The sequence below is a fragment of the Python bivittatus genome, unplaced genomic scaffold, assembly GCF_059951505.1.
Source record: "Python bivittatus isolate LINGU-HERP-01145 unplaced genomic scaffold, Pbiv_v1 ctg000690_np1212, whole genome shotgun sequence".
In the NCBI taxonomy this organism is placed as follows: Eukaryota; Metazoa; Chordata; class Lepidosauria; order Squamata; family Pythonidae; genus Python; species Python bivittatus.
This window is the reverse complement of record NW_028277096.1, coordinates 14,389,822-14,416,592: the sequence shown is the minus strand read 5'-3', so window position 1 is coordinate 14,416,592 and position 26,771 is coordinate 14,389,822. Positions and strand designations below refer to the sequence as shown.

General features: G+C 40.7%; 1 protein-coding gene across 1 annotated transcript in view; it reads right to left on the bottom strand.

The window, feature by feature from the left end:
- Window positions 1-26,771, bottom strand: part of GALNT17 (polypeptide N-acetylgalactosaminyltransferase 17) — a 233,785-nt gene that overhangs the window by 30,020 nt on the left and 176,994 nt on the right. Inside the window, exon 6 of the mRNA XM_088152409.1 lies at window positions 24,974-25,091. Within this exon, the coding sequence (XP_088008535.1) occupies window positions 24,974-25,091 (118 nt within the window). The remainder of the gene's footprint in view (window positions 1-24,973; window positions 25,092-26,771) is intronic.

Sequence of the window (26,771 nt, the reverse complement as noted above, 5' to 3'; positions counted from 1 at the left end):
CTTACAGAGATAAAAAAGATTAAAAGATCCAAGAGGCCAATAGAGGCCACACTAGGCCTCTAGGGGGCTAGCCAACCCCATTTCTGACAACCTCCCTCCCCGCCCCAGGCCAAATGGCAGAGCCAAGTCTTCAAATCCCTCCGGAAGGCCTGGAGTGAGGGGGCCTGTCTCACCTCCGGGGGCAAGGTGTTCCAGAGGGCAGGGGCCACAGCAGAGAAGGCCCACCTTCTGGACTCTGCTAATAGAGTTCTTTTACTGAGGGGGTCAGGAGCATGCCCTCTCTGTGAGATCGGGTGGGAGGGGTTGAAATCATGGGGGCGAGGTGGTCCTTCAGGTAACCTGGCCCCATGCCATGTATGGCTTTAAAGATGATAACCAACACCTTGAATTGGACCCGGAAACAAAATGCAGCTCACGGAGCAAAGGTGTTATAGGGGTCCTTCTTCGGGCCCAAAAATTGCTTGCGCGGCTGCATTCTGGACCAGCTGAAGCTTCCGGATACTCTTCAAGGGTAGCCCCATGTAGAGTGCATTGTAGTAGTCTATCTGGGAAATAACAAGGGCATGAGTCACCATTCGAAGGGCATCCCGATCCAGGAAAGGGTGTAACTGGTGCACAACCCGAAGCTGTGCAAAAGCCCTCCTGGCCACGGCTGCCACCTGCTCTTCGCACAGGAGCCGTGAGCCCAGGAGGACCCCCAGATTACGCACTGGGTCTGTCTGGGGCAGTGCTACCCCATCCAGCTCCAAGGATGACAATGTCCCGGATGCAGAGGAGCCATTAACCCACAGCCACTCCGTCTTGCCACGGTTCAGCTGGAGCCTGTTGTTCCCCATCCAGACCCTCACAGCCTCCAGGCACCGCGAGAGGGCGGAAACAGCATCACTTACCTCACCAGGGATGGACATGTATAGTTGAGTATCATCAGCATACTGATGATACCTCATCCCATGATGACGGATGATCTCACCCAGCGGCTTCATATAGATGTTGAAAAGGAGCGGAGAGAGAACTGAACCCTGTGGCACCCCACAAAGGAGGGGCCGAGGATGGGACCTCTCACTCCCTATCACCACTGATTGGGATCAGCCCCGGAGAAAGGAGGTAAACTAGCACAAAACTGTGCCACCCACCCCCATATCCCTGAGCCGCCCCAGTAGGATACTGTGGTCGACGGTATCGAACGCCGCTAAGAGATCAAGGAGAGCAAGGATGGTCGCACTTCCACCATCCCGCTCCCGCCAGAGATCATCCATAAGTGCGACCAATGCCATTTCCGTTCCATAGCTGGGCTGAAACCTGACTGATAAGGGTCCAGATAATCCGTTTCCTGCTTTCTAGCCCGGGGCCTTCCCCACTAGACCAAACTGGTTCTCATCTTTTGCGTACATATTTTGTATGATTATCTTGGTTTATTACTTGTGTAAGCTGCTTAAATTCATCTTGAATTAAGCAGCAGGCAGGCAGGATTGATTCTTGGTAAACTGCTGCTGAGTCTCTCCTTAAAAAATCCAATAAATGGGAACTCACTACCTCAGTGGGTAACTGGTTCTACCATTCAACTGTTCTTCATATTAAGAAATTTTCCCTAACATTCGACCAGAATCTGTAGCTTAAATCCATTATTCCTTATCCTGCTCCCTTGGTCTTCTTCTACATATTGATCTTTTGGGTATTCAAAGTGTGCTATTATATTCCCCCCCATCTTCTCAAGGTTAGACTTAAGCACTTCTCTCAACCTCTTGATCATAGTGAAGCTCTTTCTGCCTTTCTCTAAACCGGTTCTTGTTTATTGGAATCCTCCTTAAAGGATGTAAACGGAAATGCATGTCTTTTCCCTTTTCTATCCTTTCCACTTTGAATTTCCCCTCCCCAATTCATGAATGGAAAAAATGTAAAAGAGTAACATGACGGATGTGTCAGCCTTGCAAGATAATCCAGACAAGAAGCACAATCAGAGGTACTAGCTCTTTTTTTTATAATAAATGTTATTAAAAGTTTTAAAGAGAACATAAAAACTAACACAAACTAATACAAAATAGAGAGAACAAAGAAAGAAAGAGAAAGGGGAAAGAAACAAAAGTGCAGTGAGGGAGAATAAAAAGAAATAGAAAGAAGAAGCTTCCATTTGTCTCTGCAGCAAATACAAGTGAGATTACAGAATTATCTCTTACTCTATGATTACCAAAAAAAAAGCTCACTTTTTTTCTATTATCCACTTTTTTTTCCTAATCATCAAAACCACAAGTCATAAGTGCATTTTTTCCTGTTTCAGGCAAAAAGTCTATAAGGGGCTTCCAATCAACCAAATGTAGATATAGTCTTTTCTCTGATCAAGGACATCAATTTAGCCATCTCTGCAAGCTCCATCATTTCACCAACCATTCATCCATTGTGAGTAATATCAACCCTTTCCACTTTTGAGCATATAATAGTCTCGCTGCAGTTGTCATATATAAAAACAAAGTTCCATGACTTTTTTCTAGTTGCCTGTCCATTAGTCCTAAAAGAAAAGTCTCTGGTTTTAGTTGTACTTTAATCTTTAAAATGTTCTGAATTAAAGTATGCATTTGTACCAATTTTTTTGGCTTTTTTACACGTCCACCAAACATGATAAAATGTCCCTTCATGTTGTTCAGAAGCACTAGCTCTAACTTTATGGTAAGCTTACATTAACAGAACCTTGCAAATCTGAAAGTACATCTTTCCCCCTCTTGCCTTTACTGTCCAAGAAACTAGGAAGGGTCCCTTCTGAGATGTTTGCCACGCCCTCATTCCTTCTGTGGGCTCAGCTGCCTCTTATCTGACCATTGACTAGTGTGTGGCTCTTCCTCCTCTCTCCTGAGGTCATTCCCACATACAGTACCATTACAGGATGTGATAGACAAAAATGAGGGAAGGAGGTAAGTTTAGAACAGAAATCCTACAGAGACTAAATAGCAATAGTTCCAGAGTTTCCTGTAGCTGATTAACAGAACAATGCTATAATCTACTTTCCTCTGGTGGTGGACATTCCTGTCCACTGATAGATTAGGAAGTCCCTTCCTTCCTTCCTTCCTTCCTTCCTTCCTTCCTTCCTTCCTTCCTTCCTTCCTTCCTTCCTTCCTTCCTTCCTTCCTTCCTTCCTTCCTCCCTCCCTCCCTCCCTCCCTTCCTTCCTTCCTTCCTTCCTTCCTTCCTTCCTTCCTTCCTTCCTTCCTTCCTTCCTTCCTTCCTTCCTTCCTTCCTTCCTTCCTACCACACTCAAATGTCTCAGGAAAGCTTTCCTCTTGGCACTGCTAGCTACTTCTGAGAATCTTCTAAATATGGATGGTGAAAATCCAAAAGAAACGTACAGCATGGATCAGTACTTGTACCCTTTCCCAGCTTCCTAGGCATAGCTTCAGAAAACGGTCCTTTTTAATCAACTGTTTCAAAAATTAGAAACAAGAATCAGGGTTCACGCAACATATTGCCCTAGGTTTAAATGAATTGTTGCACTGCTTGCATATCACTTGGCATTTGAAGGATTGAGTTCACTATTAGTACACATGATAGGAAGGGAAGCTGAAAATGAAATGATGTGTCACCTCATCATTTTGATGGTGATGGATTTTCAGGGAAATTATGCTTAATACATAATACATCCCAGCACTACGAACTGGATACATTTGCATTCCAAAGTAGAGAACTACAGATTTCAACCACATTTTTTAGGTAAGAACTTCAAAAGAAAAAAATGGTTTTGCCTTATTTAGGAAAACAGAATGCCTGGAGCACTGTTTCCTAGCAAACATGAAAAAGTGTCTCAGATGTGCTCCCGCTTTTGCTTTTCTAAAAAATTAGAAAAATAAAATGTGAGGATATTTTAATTAAATGTGTATAACAGAAATGAGGAGATCTGTTTAACTCATTCATATTATGTTTAAAATGACATTCACCTTCACACACACATTTGTTCCATTCTGTTTCTCTACCCCCTTTTTAAAAAGTGGATCAAAATCTATATACAACTTTTTACAGCTTCTTCTTTTAATTTTGGCAAGTCATTTCTCCCCAAAATATGTCTCTCTGTGGGTGCCTATGTGTGACTGAGACAGAAAGAGAACTATGGTGACCAAACTCATTCTGTATTCATTTTTCTCTAAAGGATGCATTTTTGGATTGAAAATTTGCATTACCAAATTCAGAAAAGTAAAATGTTTGTGTAATTGTGTTCTGAAAGGGAAATTCAAAGCAGACTAGTTTGTATTAAATGCAAACTGAACAATTTCATCTATACCTCTTATAACTATAGGTAAAGATAAAATCTTCACTGATCTGAAGATGTCTGATGACTTCATAGTCACATCCATGTGGCTTTCTTGGCAAGAGGATAGAGGTGGTTTTGAATTCTTTTCAATTTCCCAGTCTACAGCCCGAGTATTTCCTGATAGTCTCCCATCCAAATCCTAAACCTTTTGATCCTGCTTAGCTTTCTGAGATCAACTAAGGCTACCTACAGTAGGTATTGCCTCCTAGCTGGGCTGAATGTCTAAACTGCAGTAATTTAGCTGGTGTTTCTTCTCACCAGGATGTTGAGGTGGTACAGGGTTTTTAAAATAAAAGAAAAATAGGAATGTGTATGTGTATTACAGCATGTTTTCTAAAAATCAACCTGTCAAAATATTTTTAGCATATTCACTGTGGCTTGCTAATTATACCAGATGTCTCTTGTAGAGAGTGAGATAGATATCTCACATTTCTCCTCACTTATTCCATTGTTGCATGATGCAGAAGCACTTTTCTCCTAATCATCCATTAAGTGTGAGCAAAATAAAGAGAGAAGTCCAAAAGAATGCCTGTGGAATGCAGGAGACTTTACAAAGACCACTGCTTTAGCAGCAACTGTTAAATCACAGGGCACTGGAGTAAACAAACTGAAATTGTATCTGAGAAAGACAGGCATTTCAATTACTTTCTGTCCCTAGTTTCATGGGGTAATCTTGGAACAGATCAGCCATATTTGTCTGGCCTATTGTCTAACTGATTTGCACATCAAGAGCAAGAACAATTCTGATATACAAGAAGACACAAAGATGTGAAGGTGACTACTTGTCTTGATGGACTGATTAGCACGACCAATGTCTATGGAATGATAATCAAACAAACAAACTCTTCTTCCAAGTCTGGAATGAAACAGCCTTACTCAGATATTCTGAGTGAAGGTTGTATGCCGACAGATGGAAATTGAAATATTTTAAGGGACCTGACATACAGACCAAGGAGATCTAGAGACAATGGCTTCATGGCTTTGTTTATCTTGGGGCCACAGAAATGTGCATCTGTGAGTTTCCTGGTGCCTCCTTGGCTGTCTGCTCTTCCTAAACTAAAGAAACCCTATAAGAAGAATTCCATCATCACCTTCGGTTGTGTCGGAATGGAAGGGTGAAGGTCATTGGAGAGAAGACTGCATATCTCCTGCCTTTTGTACAGGAACTCAAAACAGTGTTTATAGTGCTCCTGCCTTCAATTATCTTCTCTCAAAATAGCATCCCTGTGAGGTAAGTCAGGCTGAAAGAGAGTAACTGTCACTTTACTCCGAGAAAAGCCACCCAGGAAGTTTCTATGACTGAGTGGGAACTAGAATTTGGGTCTCCCCACTCCTTGTCTAGCACCTCCACCACTATACCAGGCTGAATATCTACTCACAACCCCTGGTTTTCACTGCTTAAGACTGTGCAATGAAAGACAAGACACTTTTATGATGCCTTGTAACTAAGTACATTGCAACATCACCCCTTGGGCATTTGATTTTCACCAGTGTTTTCTTCTCTGGGAAAAAATATATATATATATATAACTTTCTTCTCTTTCTCACACAGTGAGGCTATTAAAAGAAAATGTGTTCAAGAATTTTGACACAGCTTTAATATAAAAGCTACTGCTCCATCTTTTGATAGTTCTTTATCTTTCAACCATTCTTGGTGTAGATGGCCTTTCATAATCCTCAAAACTTTATCTTGAGCCCTCAGATGCTTCCAAACAGGGCTGTAGGCTGGACTTGGAAGTTGAAAAGGATCCCTGAAGAAGGCAGTGGAAAACCTCTTCCACAACTCAGCCGAGCAAACCACACAGATGTGTCCATGAAATAATCAGGAATCAAGCTTGATCAGAATGAGACTTTTTCTTATCGTTTCCATCCCTTAACTTAATGCTTGTCAATATCTAACTTGCAATTTCCCTAAAGTTGTTCCCGCTGACAAAGCAACTTCTTTTTCTGTGTTTTGTTCTTCACATGCTGGCAATTTCTTTCCTATTTCTCATAATGGTGTCTTACAACATAGTCCATTACTGAAGGCAACTGGCGGCACAAATTTCTCTATGTGCAGAAATGCAACGTGATACTGTCCCTGCCGATGACTTTCCTTGAAGTGTAGAAAGCCAGAGGGATAGAAGCTGCTGGAGAAATGCTTGTAAAATGAAAGACATGCCATTCACCTATATACCCTCTAACCATTTTGTAACTAAGTCAGTCCCACACACCATAAATACTCTGTTGATGAGAATTTCACCAGCATTCTCTTCTCTTTTGGTGATGGTGGGGGGATTGCAAACCTATTCTCTTTCTATCAAATTGAATGAGAATGGTCAAAAAAAGGATGCAGTTAGAAACTGTTACTTTAAATAGTGGAGTCCTTTGCATGAAATAGAGCACGTGGCCACTGTAAATCCAACTGAGGCTCTAAATATCTAGCCAGAGGGCTTCCAGAAGCAATGGAAACAGACCTTCAATTTTCAGGAGAATGGAAATGCTTGTAGCAAGTACGGATTCAATTAGAGGATTGGAATTACATCTCTCCCCCCCCCCCCGCCCCCATCATATATCTGCATGCAGATTGCACTTCAATTTCTGCTTGCAATTAGCAGGGTATAAAGACAAGGAGATTCAAATCCAGGTTTCTGAAAGCCAATCTCATTTTCCTGTGTTTGCACCCTGCTTTGAAAGAAAGGGCAGCATCAATGAATTAGCCAACCCATCTGCTTTGACAAAAGGAGACTAAATGTGATATTTAAACCTGAGAATTGGAAGAAAGGAGAGAAGCAATGGGAATGGTGAGCAAGATATGATCAGAGTCAGGGACTGTTCAGACAAGCAGAATGATCTGGGCGACAGGAACAAAACCAATGGTTTTGATAATGTTGAATTATTTCAGTTTTTCTTATGTTGCAAGATGGCAGATCCAGTTTAAGAATTCCTTCTAGTTCTGATTATCAGGGATGAGTCTTCTTCTTATTAGGTCCATTCACTATCTCATGTTTTTTTTTCCACCATTGCCCAGAATTCTGGGCAACGAATGGGCCTCAGTAAGATGCTATGTTGTGCAATCATCTGCCCCTAATGAAGGACAAAGCAGGAAATGCTCCACAATGTAATTTTCATAGCCTCAAGTCTCTGAACCAGTGTTTCTCAACCTTGTCAACATTAAGCTGTGTGGACGTCAACTCCCAGAGTTCCCCAGCTGGCTGGGGAATTCTGGGAGTTAACGTCCACACAGCTTAAAGTTGACATGGTTGAGAAACACTGCTCTGAACCCACAACTAATCCCCATTTGCCCATGCTGACCCTTCACCAACCAACCTGATTCAAAGGCTGTTAAGCTTCTTCATCTGATCCCTTTTCTACTTACTTCCAGGAGCAGTTCTTTCATAGTCATCCTCCATGAAGTTTTGTAGTTGCATTGGCTACAGTTCTTCTCTAGTAGACATTGGTCTCATCTTTCAAGCCTTTCTTGGTGTAAGAAAGCTTTTTGTGTGTTCTCAAATGTTTCCATTCCAAAATGTGGTAATATTGAGATACTTAGCATCTTCCAATTGCATTTTTTTTCTCAGCAGCATTCATGCAATGGTCCTCAGAACTAAGCGTTTTTCTTGGAATGCCTACTCTACTAATAACATTTCACCAAGTTAACCTAAAGATGTCCAGCTATTAAAAATATGATATAAGTGAGACCTCTCTGAAATCCCATGAGGTTTTCAATGGCAGTCACATCAGTCAGGGATGAATGATGATGGATCATTGAGCCACTCCTGTGCCTAAATACTGGTAAGTAAAGGGAACTTCAGAGTCTACTTATTTACTTGTATATCCTTAAATCTCTCACTCCAGTTTGTGCTTGCTGCTTCTTTTCTGCAATTGAGCAAGCTGGAGATTGGCTTTTCATCTTGCCTCAAGGAAAGAAGGTAGAACATTGCTACAAAGATTTCGATGGTAGCCATATGTGTGGCAAAGAACCAGTGAGAATGGGATGTGAACATTTTGCATGTATTTTGAGCACATTGATTTTCTTGTTCTTCCTTCCCATTATTTCCACAACCACTGCTGCCTGCTTGAACAATATGGAAGGGCTGGTGATGTGAAGCTTTGCTCTCCTGCTACAAAGGTTCTTGGAATACTAGGCACTTCCTCAAGAAAATTGGAAAGACTCTGAATGGAGACTTTCAGCCCAGTTTACATGCTGCCAGAATCACAAGGAAGGGGATCTGAGTGGGATTGTGGTTGTCTGAGTTAAGGATCTTCATTGAACAAAACTAAGGAGTAATAAAAGAGATGCATTAAGTCTCAGAGATTGTTAATTGATCTGCCTAAAGAAATGAAATGAAATACATGCACAAAGGAGAGGGAGAAGGAGAAGGAAGAAGAAGAGAACAGAACATTTTAAAAAGAAGAAAATTCTGCCTCTGCCTCTAATAACATCAATGCATTGCCCCCAATACTATCTGAGTCCTGTAAATTTTTTTAAAAATGGTTTTTAAAAGCTCTCCACTGCATTTCAATTATAGAAGGTGAGGCTCAGTTACCCCAATCAAAAGGAGGGAAGAATGGGATTGCTTAGGAGAAGAAGGAAGGAAGGAAGGAAGGAAGGAAGGAAGGAAGGAAGGAAGGAAGGAAGGAAGGAAGGAAGGAAGGAAGGAAGGAGGGATCGTTTAGTAATTATCAATATTATTTTAAATATGCCTTTATTTAATAAAACAGAATGAAGAGGAAAACATGAAACTAGCAGGCAGGCAGGCAGGCAGGCAGGCAGGAAGGCAGGCAGGCAGGCAGGAAGGCAGGAAGGCAGGAAGGCAGGAAGGCAGGAAGGCAGGAAGGCAGGAAGGCAGGAAGGCAGGAAGGCAGGAAGGCAGGAAGGCAGGAAGGCAGGAAGGCAGGAAGGAAGGAAGGAAGGAAGGAAGGAAGGAAGGAAGGAAGGAAGGAAGGAAGGAAGAAGGGGAGAGGAGGAGGAGGAGGAGGAGGGGAGAGGAGGAGGAGGAGAAGAAGGGAAGGGAAGGGAAGGGAAGGGAAGGGAAGGGAAGGGAAGGAAAGGAAAGGAAAGGAAAGGAAAGGAAAGGAAAGGAAAGGAAAGGAAAGGAAAGGAAAGGAAAGGAAAGGAAAGGAAAGGAAAGGAAAGGAAAGGAAAGGAAAGGGGGAAAAAGCAATACCACCAACCCCAAAATATTTGTTTTTTGTTGTTGTAATAGTTTAGTGAACTTACAGAAAACCCTGAACCTTCAGGGAGAACTTGAAATATTTCAGAAGGAACCTTTCTGCCATTACAGTCCTGAATCTGAGTCAAAGGAGAATAAAAATATAAAAGACCTCTCTGACCAATTGTATCGTTACCAGGACTCCAACATACAACATAGCAAATGAACTGACAAAAAAGCTTGGACATCTCCCAGAGGTGTCCTATCAACTCCTCACTGCAATACCTCCAGAAAATCAAAGAGGTACACATAGATGAAGATGAAATTATGGTCTCATTTGATGTCACAGCACTCTTTACATCCATAAACTCAGAACTAGCAAAAGAATCCATATCAGCAGTACTACACAACACACCCGACCTAACCAAATACATGCAGATCGAAATACCCAGAATCATGGACCTCATCAACCTCTGCCTCACTACCTATTTTCAGTTTGATGGACAAATATACCAACAAATCAGAGGCACACTCATGGGATCACCACTCTCAGGACTCATAGCAAAGACCGTAATGCAATGCCTAGAAGCTATAGCACTTCCCCACATACAACCTAAAGCATGGATCTGGTATGTAGATGACACCTTTGTTATAAGAAAAAAGGAACAACTAGAGAAGACAGATGAAACCATCAACATCTTCAAAGGAATAAAATTCACCAGAGAGGAAGAAAACAACAACACGCTACCCTTCCTCAATATCCTCATCAGCAGAGGAAACAACAGCAAATTAGAAACCCAAGTCTATCGGAAGACAACCCACACTGATCAAGTACTCCATTACCAAAGTAACAACCCAACCTCCCACAAGAGGAGCTGTATAAGAACATTATTCAAATGAGCACAAATGCACTGCAGCAACCCAGAACAGCAGAAAAAGGAAACAGACCGCCTATACAACATCTTCCAACAAAATGGATATCCACACAACTTTATCAAAAAGTGCCTGACCACTCAACCTACTACAACACAACCAACACAAGCTATGAAAAGGATCACACTGCCATACTTCAGAAACGTTTCAGAAACAACCAACAGACTATTACAACTACACAGCATCTCTGTAGCACACAAACCAACTAAAGCCCTCCAACACACCTTAAGCAAACCAAAAGAGCCAGTAGCCCACGAAGAAAAAACAGGAGTCATCTACAACATACAGTGTAAAGACTGTAACAACCACTATGTAGGTCAGACAGGCAGAAGGCTTGCAGAGCGCATCCATGAACACCAACTAGCAGCCAGAAGACACGATGAAAACTCCTTAATCTCACAACACATGGACAGACTTAACCATAGTTTCAACTGGGAAACTGTCAGCATCTTAGACCAAGCTAAATCCAAAAATGCAAGGGAATTCCTGGAAGCTTGGCATTCAGACAAGGCAGCCATCAACAGGCACAAAGAGATAACCAACATCTACATAGTTTTCAAAAGAGACAATAGAAAGGAAAACAAAAGACCAGTACATCTCCTCACCAGCAATCATCACCCAGATAAGCAGAGATTAATACCAAGTTTACCACCAGACATGCAAACAGTAAACAATATCTTAATCAAGGAACTACCAGAAGGAAAAAATAAAACAAAACCCACACCCCTACCAACACTGGCAGGGCATGCCACAGTATATAAACAGAGAGCAAACCCCACTCCCTTCTAGCACTGAAGATGTTACCTAGCCAGGTAATGAAACTTTTACAAGAAAACAACCAAGCTCAGAGAACTCTAAGGACTCCACAAAATATAAGAGTTTACAATTGATATAGAATTATATAATGCTCCTCTGCATAATCAAGTTTAACATAGGTATAAGTATCAAATCCTGCTGTTATCATACTTCAGACAGAAATGGGGGCTGGGAGTGCAGGGAAAGGAGGAATGGTACCCATCCATGATATTCAGCATAATACTTTAATTTTCAGTGACACAACTAAGGAAGAAAAGCAATTCAGGTGGCAAATTTTACAGAAGGAAGCTGGCCAGATTTCATGGGCATTTACAACCAGTGGCATCTGCAGGAAGTATAGGTAGTCCTTGTTTAGCAACCACAATTGGGACCAGCAACTCAGTTATTAAGTGAAGTGGTCACTAAGTGAAACCACAACTGTGCTTACTATCTTACTTCAGCTTTCCTTTGCTTTACAGACCTGCGAAAATTGTAAATGCAAGGGCCAGTCACAAAGTTACTTCTTCATCACTGTTGTAACTGTGAGCAGTCGCTAAATGAGGCAGTCACTAAAAAGGACAACCTGTAGTCAAAAAGGACAAGATGGTAGCCACAACTATGCAACTGAAGCCTCACCCTTTTTTTTTTACATGAGTTGCAACAGATGTAAAACTGGGCTGGCACTTCAAATGTGTGTTTAACAGGTGATTTTGTTCTCTCTCTCTCTCTCTCTCTCTCACACACACACACACACACACACACACACACACCATGGATGCCCCTGTTTGCAACCCTAGCTAGTGGTGAATACCACAAGAGAAAATAGCTACCTCTGAGTCAAGAAAAGGAAGCAGAGTGATTTTTCATTATTTGGACAAAATGTAGTGTAGGATGTTGGGCTGGAAATCTCTGCTGTTTTCTATAGTGAGCAGAAATAGAAAATAGCTATTTTCTATTTCAGCTCACTATAGAGAATCCTTTTTTTTTTTCCATTGCTCTTTTTAAGCTGTGTTGCACAAGACTAACACTTTTCCTCCAAAGTTTGGGAAATAAAATGAATTTACTGAGAGTTTCATCAAGAGGATTGGATGAAAGTTGGACGTGATGATCAAGTGTTTTAATTATACCATTTTTTTTCAGAGCAGCAAGTCTGTGCGTGTGTTCCTGAGCAATAAACCTAGATGTGTGGTGTGTGTCTGTGTGTCTGTGTGTGCACACAAACTGATTTCCTGACAAAGCAAGCAGCTGTTCAAATGCCCCCAGAGCATCACTAACAGAGTGTGTGAAAGAATGAAGCCAGTGATGGATATCATGCACAGCATTGCTCACAGCAGTCATTAAACTATTTTATCTAGGAAAATGCAAAATACATGTTTACTTTATCTGGTCCTTAACTCAGCTATTGTGCACCTGCAAAAATCACATGAGCCCTGAATGCACCACAAATATTCTTCTTTGCTCCTCTTGAATCCCATACTTGAGATTTTAATGTGTGGTTAGACCCTGATAGACAGGAGACAGATATGTGAGTTGAAGAGAGAGACAGAGACAGAAAGGCAGTACTCACAAAGTCAAATAATCCAGTTGATTCAAAATCTAGCTGATGAATTTATACTTGCCTAGTTTTGGGTTAGGCTTTGTTTGGGGTGGGTTTTGGTGGCTTAGTGCAAACCCAACCTTTGGGGTTAGTTCATGGTTCAAGCCAGTATACTATGTGAACCCAGATAAACCCAGTTTCAGTATCCAGATTAGATGTGCTATGTGCATTCAGCCAAAGAATTCTAAGATCCACAATGTAAGATGCATTCTCACAGCAGCATGCCACATATCCCCATTGTTCACACAATTATTATTGCTATTATCTGTTTTGTAAAACTTTTAATGTAGGAATTTTAACTTGAAATTTCCACATTAAAAGTTTGACAAAACAGATAATAGCAATAATAATTGCATGAACAATGGGGGTAGGTGGCATGCTGCTGTGAGAATGCATCTTACATCTTACAAAAATGGCATTTTTGACAAGTAACAGTACCACCAAAATTGTAATACATGATGACATCGTCACGCAAATGCTGCCGTTCCAGAATTGTATCACAGTGTCTGATATAACTACACAAGTCATGTCATTTGTGTGATGAGATCAGAATACATAGTATATCTAATTCATGTCCCCTTACTCCCCTAGATGCCAACTGAAGAGCTTTAATTCCCACTGTCCATCTGAATGGACCACTGTCCCTTGATTTGTTTGCTCATTCAAAGCATTTTTCATTTTGATCTTTTACACAAAAAATTCCCTGAGCAACTTTCAGCTTTCATTAGAAAAATGATTCCTGTCCTTAGGTTGACAGTTTCAAAGACATGAGAATCAAGGTGAAGGGGATGAAGAAGGACAAAGAAAAGCCTAATGAAGCATCAGTTCTTAATGTTACCATTCTTCAATGACTATCAGCACTGAAAACAGGTCAAGGAAACACAAGTTGAGTAAAAAAGACAACAACATGATGGTGGCCACGATCATGTGGTTGAAGTTCTGCTCCTTATTTGTGTGTTACAGAGTGGCAGGCATTAAAAAAAGGGTTTTGTGTAGTTATGGCCAACATGTTGACCTTTCTGATCCCTCTCTGCAGACACTTCTACTGAAAGGGGGAGTTGGAGATGTCAAAGGTAGCTGATCTCTTAGCAAAGCCAATAGAATATCCTGCTCTTTTGTTCTTGTTTTATTGGGAAATTTTAATTTTTCCTACTATGTTATCTAACCTGAGAACATCCTTTTCGACTGGAAGGGCACAATACAAATTGTGTAAGGAAGAGAAAGACAGTATTTTCCTTCCTTTGCCATTTTTGTTAATTCAGCTCACATTTTAATACAATTTTGGGAGAAATGTATTTTCAGGATAACTTGTCAATACATTAATCGCTCAAAATGGAACTGATCTGAACAAGTGCTTGGTTAAAAAGCCAGACATTAAATCAACTTAACAAAGTTTCAGCCTGTTTGAGCTGTGTGCTGTGTTGAATCAACAGCCAGAGAAATTATGGTGTCACAGAGGTGGCAATCAGGGTTTACCAAAATAGTTATCTACTGGAGGAATTTGTCTAGCGGTTAGACCACAGATGAATACAGTGTTTAGTTCGGTTCACTGTATTTTAAAAGTGACATGGAAAAACTGGAGTGGGATTAGAGGAAAACTACCAGGATGATAATAGGCCTGGAAACCAAGCCCTTTAAGAAAAAGTTAAAGGAATCTGGCATGTTTAACTTAGAAAAGAGAGGACACAGAGAAGATATGATAGCAATCATCAATAAAGCCCTTCGTAGCACAGGGCCAGTTATATTGGAGATTATCTCTCTCTCTCTCATTGTTTCTACCAGTCCCATAAAATCTGACAGTGGACACACTTCATGTCCTTTCCATTAAGCCAGTGTTTCTCAACCTCAGCAACTTTAAGATGCATGGACTTCAACTTACTGGCGGGGGGAAGTCTGGGAGTTGAAGTCCACACATTGTAAAGTTGCTGAGGTTGAGAAACACTACATTAATCAATACCATCTGTTAGCACCCCAGAAGCATGTCTTCTCTGTCACATTGTCTGCCTTCTAAAACACATTCCTCCAGAGGTTTAAACTACCCTGAGCCTCCTTTAAATGAGCACTGAAAACTTGGCTTTTCCCCCAAGCATTGGGATAGGCTGCCAAGTGTCCACCTGGGTTGTCTTGTATCAGCTTCTTATGGCATCTCCTTGTTTCCCCACTGTTTCATTCATTTCCTTTTCTGTTTTGGTACAGGTACCATGGTGGTTTTTAATCTGGATTTTGCCCAGCATCATTGGTGAGTCAAATGGTCTTGGAAAACTAAATTGTCAATCAACCGATCAGAAAGGTTGTCAGACACAAGAATGAGAAATCCCGTTCTCTGTGGAAAATGAGAACAGATGCAACAAGTTGCAGTTCTGAAAAAAGGAGCTTGGCTGAAAGTTAGAAGTTTCTGATTGGAAGAGCTGTTTAAGTGGTGAAATGGTCTTTCCTGAACAACGATGTTCTTTCCCTCATTATTCAAGTGAAGGGTTGGATGGCTACCTATCAAATGATTCAGTGGTTGGACTAGATGGTTTATTTATCTTATTATTTATCTATTATCTTCCAACTCATTTAATTTTTAATTTGTTGATGAAAGAATTGAGCCAATTTTCAAGAGAAGACTTTTTCTGGCGGGGGGAGGGAGTCCTTTCTTCCCGAGCAGAACCTGCGGTCTAGCTAAACTAAATTCCAATTATCCTAATGACAAAGGAAAGTGATTGTCATAATTCATAGCAGAAATCATATTTAATGAAAGGAAATATTCTATGAAGGATTAAAGTCTCAACACAGCATTAGCGTTCTTTACACTCTTAAACAGTTTCCCACCCCCTACTGAATGAAAAAAAATGTTTCTAAGCATTCTGAAAGGGTGAAATCTTTATAGATTTGGCTGTTTTGCCTAAGAACACCAAAGTCCTGTCTGAACTCATGTGACAACAGCAAAATCTCCTTAGACCACTGCTGTTGGCTTGGTGGTGAGATTGTATGAGTCAGAGATGGGGAAAAAAAGCACAATTCCTGTCTAAGGGGATTTTTTTTATTAGAAAGACCTTACAAAATAATCATTTTTGGGCCTGGGCCTGGGCCCCCCAAGTTTGTTAAGGGCCCCATTTCTTGGCTATATTAACATCTATGGCAGTAGTTTTACTCAGTGAACATATATATTTATTTGTATTATTTTAATTGTTTTATGTTTTTATGTCTATATGCTGCCCAGAGTCACTTGTTGAGATGGACAGCTATAGAAATCAAATAAAAAAACAAATTTTTGTCTTGGTTACTTCATTAGATACCTTATTATTGTACTTCCTATTTCTTATCTTATGTATGGACTAGTCCAGTGTTTCTCAATCTCAGCATTTTTAAGATGCATGGACTTGAACTCCCAGAATTCCCCAGCCAGCATACTGGCTGGGGAATTCTGGGAGTTCAAGTCCATGCATCTTAAAGTTATTGAGGTTGAGAAACATAGGATTAAATGATCTGAATGGCCTCTTCCAACTCTACAATTTATGATTTTATCTCATCCATTTGTTTACTTGTTTATTTATTTGAAGCACTTACATGCCCCCCCCCAACTCAACAACATGACTCTGGGCGGTATACAGAAATCACCAACCACAGACACAAAACATAAAGGACAAAAACACATAACATTAACAACTAACTAAGCTAATAAAACAGCTACCAGAATTAAAATACACTATTATATAACATTCCAAGATGCTTCTATCAGCGGCCTTAGAAGGAAAATCCCACTGAAATCCAGATTTTACTCATGGAGTGAAGGGGTCTGTGAAACCACGAGACGTATTTTATTATACGGTCCATTTTACACTGACGCTCACTGGGAACTGTTAACCCACATGTAATTAAATATCCTGGTCACTTTGACCAGCTTTATGTAAAATATTTACTTTCAGATTCCAATGGTTCCATTTCCTTAAGTGTGGCTAGATTTTGTCATGTAAGATGTAAGATGTGCTCTGCTTACGTAATTGGCTAATCAATATCAGTTTTATGTATGTAAGGTGTTTTATGGGCTGCAATAAACCTGCTCCTGCTCCTGCTTCTGCTTCCTCTTCTTCACTATAATTGATCTGATTGGGACTCCACTTCTCTTGACTCCCTTCCTAAGGCCTGCAAGCTCAAGATCATCCGTATAGCATAGGTAATGGGCCCCCACTGGGAAGACACACCTCCAAGGTCCCATAAGATGACATTGCTTCATTAGTTTTATTCCTTAGTAGTCTACAGCTCCATCCGCCTCTAACAGAGGCTATGCTATATTGTTCTTTTCCTTTAGCCCTTCCTTTCCTGGCCTTTCCTAGACCATACTACCTCCCCTAGAGATACATCCATAGCCTGCTAACAATAATGGGGTGCAAGCGAAAGGGTTGAACTTGTCTGATGTTCGCAGTAGGCCTCCTGGATGAGCAACTGAGTAAGCCATTCTTGGAAGACTGCGGCTTTCATCCTGGGCCTTCTTCCCAAAGGAACTAGTGTCCTGGGCTTTCAGGTGGTGGTTTGTGCCCTAAGCAACCCCCTACAGTTACCTCTCCCTTGCCTGTTTTTCCAAGACCTCAAGTAATGAATGTCCTGGTGTCTCGACTGCTTGGAATTGCCTGTAACTGGGCTGCTGGCTGGCATTTTGAGCCATCTTCAAATGCCAGAACCTGAGGCTCCTAGTGACAGCTCATCATCTTCTGATGTTTCTGGACATTGATGCTACTCCACCATCACTCCCTTCCTTTTGCTGCTACTTCTGATTTCCTCTGGTGTCTTGGGAGCTGCAGCTCTTGAAGTTCTTAATGTTTTGCTCTCGGCCTTATTTCCCCACTCTCCTTTTCTTCTTTTCTTTTCTTTTCTTTTCTTTTCTTTTCTTTTCTTTTCTTTTCTTTTCTTTCCTATCCTTCCCTTCCCTTCCCTTCCCTTCCCTTCCCTTCCCTCTTCTCTTCTTCACCGCTACCACACCCTCTGTCTCAGCCAAGCCCTATCCACAAGGGCCGGCTCATCAATCAGTGAGGGTGGAGTCCTTAAAGGAGATTTCAGGAAGGAGGGGCGCTATGCAAATATTCAGCTGCCACACATCCTTTTTCTACAATCATGAGCCAAACAGCTGGCATCAAATTCCCTTCAGAATTTGCGTGGGAGACTGTGGGCTGAGACTGGCAAGAGTTTATTGAAGTAGCATAAAAGCTTCTTGGAATAAGCAAATAATACAATCTGAACCTTCTGGCATTTTCTGAGCTTTGGAGTATGCTTTTATTGTTAGTGATTCACAATAACATCTGAGATTGCACAATAATATAATACTTTCCCACTCCTGGCACAAAAAATAGGTAGTCTGCATCAGAGCTAACAAGACAAACAGTGTCCATCCCTAAATATTCATTTTTTTCCTCTTGTTACACTGTAGATCAAACTGAGCGGTGCTATTTGTATGTCTTAAGATCTGGACAACCCACACTTGAATTTGGCATATTTCAAAATGGGTTTTCCATGCCTGTCTATCGTGGCCAATTAAGGATCATAGGTAATGCCTGCACCGTTCCAGCTTGTCAGTTACTACAGCTTCATAACTGCCTTTCAAACAGAAATGTTCATCGGTAGTTTTATTTGGTCTATATTTCAAAGTGGACTAATCTTGCCTATACTTCCTGAGCTAATATGCAGCTTTGTTTGTATCTCTATTTCAATTTTTGTGTTTCCCTGAATATTACAATATTGAATGGTCCACTCAAAATACCGTGGGTATCAACTTCAAAAACCACCGCAGGGTTGGATCTGGTTAATGCTTGGATGGGAGACCACCAGAAAATCCCAGGGCTGGACAGGCTTTATGCTAGACTAGAAATTTGGGGGGGGGGGGATGTGGAAGAAGGCAGTGGTAAGCCATTTCTCCATTGTTGCCAAGAAATCTTCATGGGTGCATCCATACAGAGTCAAGCTTGACTTATGGGAGGCTCTATTTTCCACTCAAAGAAAACACCAAACCCACCTAAAAATTAATGCATCTAGATAAAATACCTTTAGAAATACATATTTATTTGTTGTTTTTATTGTAAACTGCCCAGAGTCACTTCCTTATGAGATGGGCAGTATCTAAATTTGAAATATAAATAAGCAAATAAATAAAAAATAAATAAAATATTTAGAGAGAAAATATATTAAGGATACAAAGTTTTATAAGGCTGTGTAATAAAAAAAAACTAATACAAAATAGTGCAGGAATAGGAGTGGGCATGTTTATGAATGAGCATAAGTATAAAATCAACATGGCTTGCAAACAGCTTGATTAGGCCTTCCTTATATTTCGCTTCGCCTATGCTTCAACAGTGATATATGAACTCCCATCAGTTGAATGATAAAATGGCTTAAAAATAGCAAGCAACATTTGGGAGACTCTTTTATGGTTGGTTTTCTTTTCTTTTTTTTTTCCCCTCCTCCTTGTAAGTAAAACAATCCCTAACATTTGGAACATCTCAGGGGCTGATGGAAGAGAACTGAAATCATTGCTATTCCATAGCATTTCCTGCTTTGAAGAAGAGACCAAGTCAAGCTGAAAGATTTCCAACCTAAGATCTCTTGTTGTGACTCCCTTGCATTGAAGCAATACTAGCATCCGACGAGTAGGTTGATTTGAGCTCTTAGTTTATCTTGTTAACCTTGATTGCTCTCTATCTTTAATACATGATGAAATTTATGTATCATGCTAAGTCATGGTTAGCTCAACCTTGATTTGTTAAAAAAGCCTTTGTCTTGGTTCGCATCATATCCTAAGCTGTGTACTATGCTTTACAAACAAGAATGACCGAGTTCATAAAACACATTCAAAGTCAAAGAAAACCACAATGGCTGTGTGCCCACATCACACCAAAATCAAAACCAACCAAAGCCATGTTGTTTGATGTGTGAAGCTAGTTGTCCTTCCTTACAGACACCCTGCAGTTTTCCCTTCTCAGAGTTAAACATGGCCAATTCCTTGACCTTCCTTCACAAAACTTCATCTCTGATCTTCTGATCTGCCTCATTGTCCTTCTCTGAACCTGTTTCAGTTTGTCTAAATTATTCTTAAAGGAATTCGCTTGTGTAAGTCTCTTGATGTCAAGTCGAGAAAACAAATGTTGTTTCTTGGCTTGAGTCCTACCGATTTGGTTCTGATGACTTTCTCCTCCCTTCTTTTCTGAATGCTCAGCGGATTAATATATTTCCTCTAATCCTCATTAGCTCAAGGGTGTTTCATTGCATCGCTCAATATTAGATGCTGCAGAAGTGTCACTTGACCATCACTATATTCTGAACTGGATAGGTAGGAGATTCAGCACTATCTATTTTAAAGACAGGTGTACAAGGACCACCCAATTCATTTCATCAGAAAAAGCTGGCGCTCTACAAAAGGATTAATCTGCTCTGGATCCAGAGGTTAAAGTCATTGCATGGATCCAGATGTTAAAACTGGCCTTTCATCTTTCATTGATTAGCATGGGAAAAACAAGACAGCTGTGACCCTTTCCTATTTCAGCAAAATAGCATATCACTGGGGATAAGATCTGGGGATGAGATGCATTTGTGGGGGTGGAGGGTCAAAAAAGTCAAGATTCCTCCCACAACTGCACGATCAAAGCTCTGTCTCTCTTTTTTTAAAAAATGTGTCATGTACATGACACATGTAAAAAAAGGTATGGGGCTTCAATTGCCTGGTTTCAGCCACCATCTTGCTTTTTGAAGCGTGCACGCGCACACACACACACACACACAATACACATAAAACAACCAGGTACTCCTGATAGAGATAAAGCATCCCCATGTTCATTGAAATCAGTGCAAATCTTTTCAAGCTATGTCACTTAAAATTGCCTGTTTTCAGTCAAAAGAGAGTTTGAATGTCTTGGGATGGACAGAGTATGATAATGAAAAACTAGCAACCAAATTAGAGGAGTTAAATTATGGGGAAATTGCAAGCCAAGAGGAAATTGTAGTTGAGAATGGCTTGTCACGATTCTTGTCATGAAACCTTCCTTGTTGTCAGGTTGCTTCCTGATATTGTGCCCCATTATCTGGACTACAGGTAGTCCTTGTTGAGCGACTGCCTCGTTTAATGACCATTTGCATTTATTATGGTGATGAGAAAGTAATTTGTAACCAATCTTCACATTTATGACCTTCACAGGTCTGTAAAGCAAAGGAAAGTTGAAGCAAGATCATAAGCACAGTTGTGGTTTCACTTAGCAACCGCTTTGCTTAATGACTGAGTTGCAGGTCCCAATTATGGTTGCTAAAGAAGGACTCCCTGTGTTCTCTCTTGCTGCTGGGCCCTGTTCATAGTCTGCTTGGTAAGAAAACCTAAATGTATATGAACTTAAACTAGATTTATGACCTAGAAGATTAGCCTGACATTTTAATTGCTGTTAAAGACAGATAACCACCGTTGCTTGCAAGGCCTGAACTCATTTTCAGCCTGACGTGTGGGAGTACGTTTGAGAGCAGGGGCTGGGGTGGGAAGTCGGTTGCATTTATTTTGCTTATTTTAGGGGGGGGGAAACCCTCACTAAAACTCATGCCACTGAAGATGGATCCTGCTGCTTTGGCAGCCTAATTGGAAAGTTTTCTCTGGGTTGCAGATGGGATGTAATTGGCCATAGATAGCCTTCAGAGCACTGATTGTAATAGTGTAATCTAATAATATCAAATTGTTGAGGTGGAGGTCACAGAAGGCCATCGCTGGCTGTCAAGGAAGTTGGTTCTGTCGCTGAATGGCTCTTACTATCAAGAACAGTCTCCTAACGATCAGTCAGAGCCAGCTATCTGGCACTGAAGCCCATTAGCTTCAAAGCCTGGTTCTTTGTATCAAGAACTTTTTTTTCCTTCTGTTCATTCTTCTATGTGACGGTTGTTCACTTCAGTTGATGATTAAGGATTATAATGCGCTTCCTTACTCTTCTCCTCACTGGGTGAAACATTTTGTAAGATTTGTTTCCCATTCAGGACAAAGCTGTATCTGATCAATGAAGAAGGGGCCAAGAAGGAAACAGGCAGTTGGTTTGCCATCTCAACAAATGGAGAGTTCGCAAAGAGACAACTATTTCACAGAGTCTTTAGGTTGGAAAGGGCCATTGAGAGCCAGTTTGGACTAGTGGTTAAGGCACCAGGCTAGAACGCAGGAGATGGTGAGTGCTAGACCCACCTTAGGCATGAAAGTTGGCCAGGTGACTTTGGGCCAGTCCCTCTCTCTCAGCCCAACTCACCTCACAGGGTGGTTGTTGTGGGGAATATGGGAGGAGGAAGAAGTATTAGGTATGTTCGTCACTATTTATAAAGATAATAAAGGCGGGATAAAAACTCTTCAAAAATAAAAGCTCCAACCCTCTCCTCAGTGTAAATATCCAAATTAAAGCATCCCCAAGGTATAGTTGTCTAACCTCTGCTTGAACTCATTCAGTGGTGCTCATCATCTTGCTGTGTAATCAGTTTTGCTGTTGAGCTATTCTACTGTTAGGAAGTTTTTTCCAGTAATTTAATCAACAGTTCATAGAATCATAGAGTTGGAAGGGCCTATTTCAACCAACTGCCTGCTTATTGCAGGAATCCAGATGAAAAGATCTCTGACATATGCCTAGTCTCTCCTGGAATCATATCATAATCTGCCTTCCTGTAAATTAAATCCATTATTCCATGTACCAATAGAAGCGAATATGTGTAGCTCAGGGTTGAACTGTGGAGTCCTTGGGGTTCTCTGAGCTTGGCTGTTTTCTTCAAACGTTTCGTTACCCAGCTAGGTAACATCTTCAGTGCTAGAAGGGAGTGGGGTTTGCTCTCTGTTTATATACTATGGCATGCCCTGAGAGGCACCCCCATCCCTCCCCGACACTCCCACCAACACTGGCAGGGCATGCCACTGTATATAAACAGAGAACAAACCCCACTCCCTTCTAGCACTGAAGATGTTGCCTAGTTGGGTAACGAAACATCTGCAAGAAAACAACCAAGCTCAGGGAACCCCAGGGACTCCACCATTATTCCATGTCTTGAACTCCAGGCCATGGAATTTCTGTTGTGTGACCCTTGACTGGGGTCATTACAGTGACAGGTTTCCTGAAACTGAAGACTTTGCTAGCTCAGTTCTTAGTGTCCTGCTCAAAACTCACAGGAAAGGGAAAGCTTGTAAAAAGATGCATGTTAGGTAAAACATGATATTTAAAAATGTGTAATATGAGAAATGTACATTAAATAGAGGGAGGCAAAATGTTGGAATGTCCCAATCCAATCTTGGAAGAGCTACTTCAGTTTTCAGTGGGATTTTCCCAGTTGTACTGGGAATGGTCCTCCCTTGAAGACAGGCCAAAGCTGGAATGCTTTACATTTTTCCCACTTCTAACATCAAATTGCACGCACTTTTTCAGGGAAGTTGAAATAGTTCTCAAGCTAGTATGGAAATATTATATCTACCCTTAGCTTAGAAAGCCAACTTGTGATGAGAGAAAACACAGCTTCTAGTCCCTAGTTATAAAATTCAAAAAGTCATCTTAAGCCAGCCCATATAACGCTCAGCCTTCTGCCTCTCAAGTACATATGTCACACTGAAGGAACTGTTCAATTTTATCATTATTTATAACATTTATATACCATGTCCTAAAGGTATGGTATATATTAAATTAGTGTAAGTAATTAAATAAATAACCTTCCCATTGTATGGCTATTTATTTAATTACACTGTACACCTTGGAGACGCTTGGAGGAAGGGTGGGTTAAACATGGAAGAATGAATGAATAGACAAATAAAGAAATGTAGGAGATTTAGGCTTCTCCCATTTATGCAGTAGGCAACTCCTGTTGGAAATCTCAACATTGATCCCATTTCCCTAACCCTTCCACAATCAAAAGAAAACCTAAGATGCTCACTGAAATATTTTCCATTACCGCATTTGAGAGAGAGAGAGAGAAAGAAGAGAAGAGAAGAGAAGAGAAGAGAAGAGAAGAGAAGAGAAGAGAAGAGAAGAGAAGAGAAGAGAAGAGAAGAGAAGAGAAGGTCATGATTCAGTTAGGCCCATTTCAGTATCACAGGCTCACAGTTTGTCCTTTTCTGTAATATAGCATGGTATTCATTCATTCATTCATTCATTCATTCATTCATTCATTCATTCATTCAATATGGCTGCCTATCTCTGTCTAGTGACTCTGGTACTATGTCAATGGAAGTATGTCAATCCATAGTAACAGATTGGACAGAAGAAAGAGGAGGAAACTAGAAGCAGTAAAGAAGTGAAAACCATGAAAGACAGATTGCCCCAGGATATGACCTTGGCTGTGTTCATAGAAAACCACTTAACCAGGTCAGGTAAAGATCTAGCAGATGCAGTCAAACAACAGGCTATTCTTATGCTGCTAACCTTAGTTATTGTGTTTATGACTGAGTTAAATGGTTTGTCTGAGCTAAATTGTTTGTATGACTGAGCATACAAACTGAGCTCATTTGTTTAATTTATGGTTCAGGAACTTGAACAAACCCTGAAAATGAGTTCCTTCCATACACTGCTTAAATAGGTTGTCTGCATACAGCCACAATATTTCAGTGTATTGCTGTATGCTACACACAGGTATGGTACCTGACAGGTGAAATAAAAATATTTTAAATGAAACAAAATCAGGCTTCTAATCTGCATATTTCTCTTGAGGTGTGCAAAAGGTCTCCCTATTTGGTCATCAAAATGTGGGATGGAAGTGCGACTACTTTCTAACCACACCCCTGAATGCTAAAAGAAATCTAATTGGGCTTTCATGATTAATTAGATTAACACAAATCTGCTAGAAGACCAATGTGTGCCTCAGATTCACAGTGAAGAAAACAGTGACCATTTTACTCCACTGGAGTGATAGCTAAGGAAACCCTAGGATTTAGGATCATATGGATTTGATCTCTGACAAAACTTGATACTAGCTAATATTTCTTTAGAGACATTCACATGCATATCAATTATGTATATTTATGCAGAAACACCACCAAGTTCTTCAGGAGGTTTAGGATTGCAGCTTATGTGACCCTTGAGAAGCAATCTGAAAAAAACCAATTTTAAATATAAAGATTTAAAATTAAAAAGACTTAAACTTATTAAGGAAAGAGACCACTTATTTACAAAAAGCATGGTCCAGGAAGAAGAATCAGATTTCAAACTTACTGGCTCTTACTATGCTACATCGGGAAGAAGAATCACTTCATTGTAAACATCTCACCAACCTTGATTCCAAGCTCTATGTTTTCTCCACCATAAACATCCATCCCTGGATCGAGAAGACCGATTTCCCCAAAGAACTTCCGGTTCACCACAAAAGAACATCCAATCATAGCTGGTGTCCTGAGGAATAAAAAAGAGCTTTATTATTTTGTTTTGACTATTCCATTCCCAAGAACTAGAGGTCCAGCTGTTCATGGAGAACATCTATTGCGATAGAAGTCTAAATCAGAAATAGACAATCTGATGGTTGTGAGCATCGTTGTGCCTGCAGACCCCTCCTTTGGTGCATGAGAAGCTCCCTGCTAACTTGTTAACGATTCTTCTACTTAAGATTCTTTTAATTAATCTAATTAGGTTCTTCTAATTAAAAAAAGAAATGGACAAAGTGTCAGCTTTTAACAGCATCTCTATTTGTGAGGATGCCTCTGGGGCTCATGGAGATGCCACAAGAATGCTCAGAGGACTTCTCAGAAGTGGATGCAGCTCAGTGCTCTGTTCTGAAGGGTATCCCACTCAAGTATCCAAGAAAACACAAAGTTAAATCTGGAGGGGACAGTTTATCCCTGAAGGCCTTGAGGGGATGACAAGAACAAGTTGACCAGTTTGTCTTCCAATAAAAATGTGCTTTGTAACTGGCAGTATTCATTAAAATAGTTATTTTGTGATTAGCTGTGACATGCCTACAAATTCCAAATTTAACCCCCCCGCCAGCTCCCCTCCCCATTCTTTTAATCTGCTCTAAGTAATTGATTCTTTTGTGGCACTACTGTTATCGTGAAGATATTTCTTTTCATCCTCGGTGGAAATCACGCTTCCTGAAACCTAACACTCACGAGCCCTGATTTTGTCAACAGTGCTTTTGTTGTGAAAGATTATCTTAGACACAGACATGCTAACAATTTACTAGGGCTGGATGAAGCTCCGATTCACTCGAGTCACCCTTTTGAATTGAACACCCCAATTCATTTGATGCATTGAATGGAACCATAAGCCGTCAGATTGATTTTGGTGAGCCAATAAACTCTTGTGCATGCACACAGGTGCTTCTTTTAATGGAATCAACAACATGTTGACTTACATTATTTATCTATTTGATTTCTACCCTGCCTTTCCTTCAGGAGCACAGAGCAGCAAATATACATTAGCAGTCCCTACTTGTATTTTCCCAACAACAATCTGTGAGATAGGGCTAAGAGAAAGCAACTAATCCAAGTCATTCAGTGACCCTTAGTCTACCCATTCCTAGTCCAACACCCTCACAACTGCACCAGACGTGCTCTTGGGCTAAAAGAGAAGGATCTGCTCCAAATCACCAGTGAGTTTCTCAGGCTGAAATAGGTCTGGGAAAACAACTTTAGCACTGCCTGGGAATGGAAGGGTGGGGGTTCCAACTGGCTATATGCTAAAGTCATGCACTGATGAATAGAACTGGGAAGCAATTCATCAAGATCAGATCAGACAGAGATTGGAGGATCGTAATCAGTGATAAGAATGTTCACAATCAGCCGCCCTGCAGCAAATCACATTTGTCCCAGCAACCTAACTGGTTAAAGGAAGGCTAAGATGACATGGAAAAGAATGTGTGATGGTTGATAGTGGCAAAGGATAAAAGAATAAGCTTCACAAGTCTTTGTTGGAAGACCCATCATTCAGATGCTCCACTTGTTGCAATGGGGCTGCTTTTTCAAGTTGAGTTCAGCCAATGTAACTGTGTGGTATGATTTTTTTTCTTTTTTTTCAGATTTTGAAATTAATAAAGTTTTAATGTTGCTAAAACTCAGTGTCTTACGCTGCTCATTG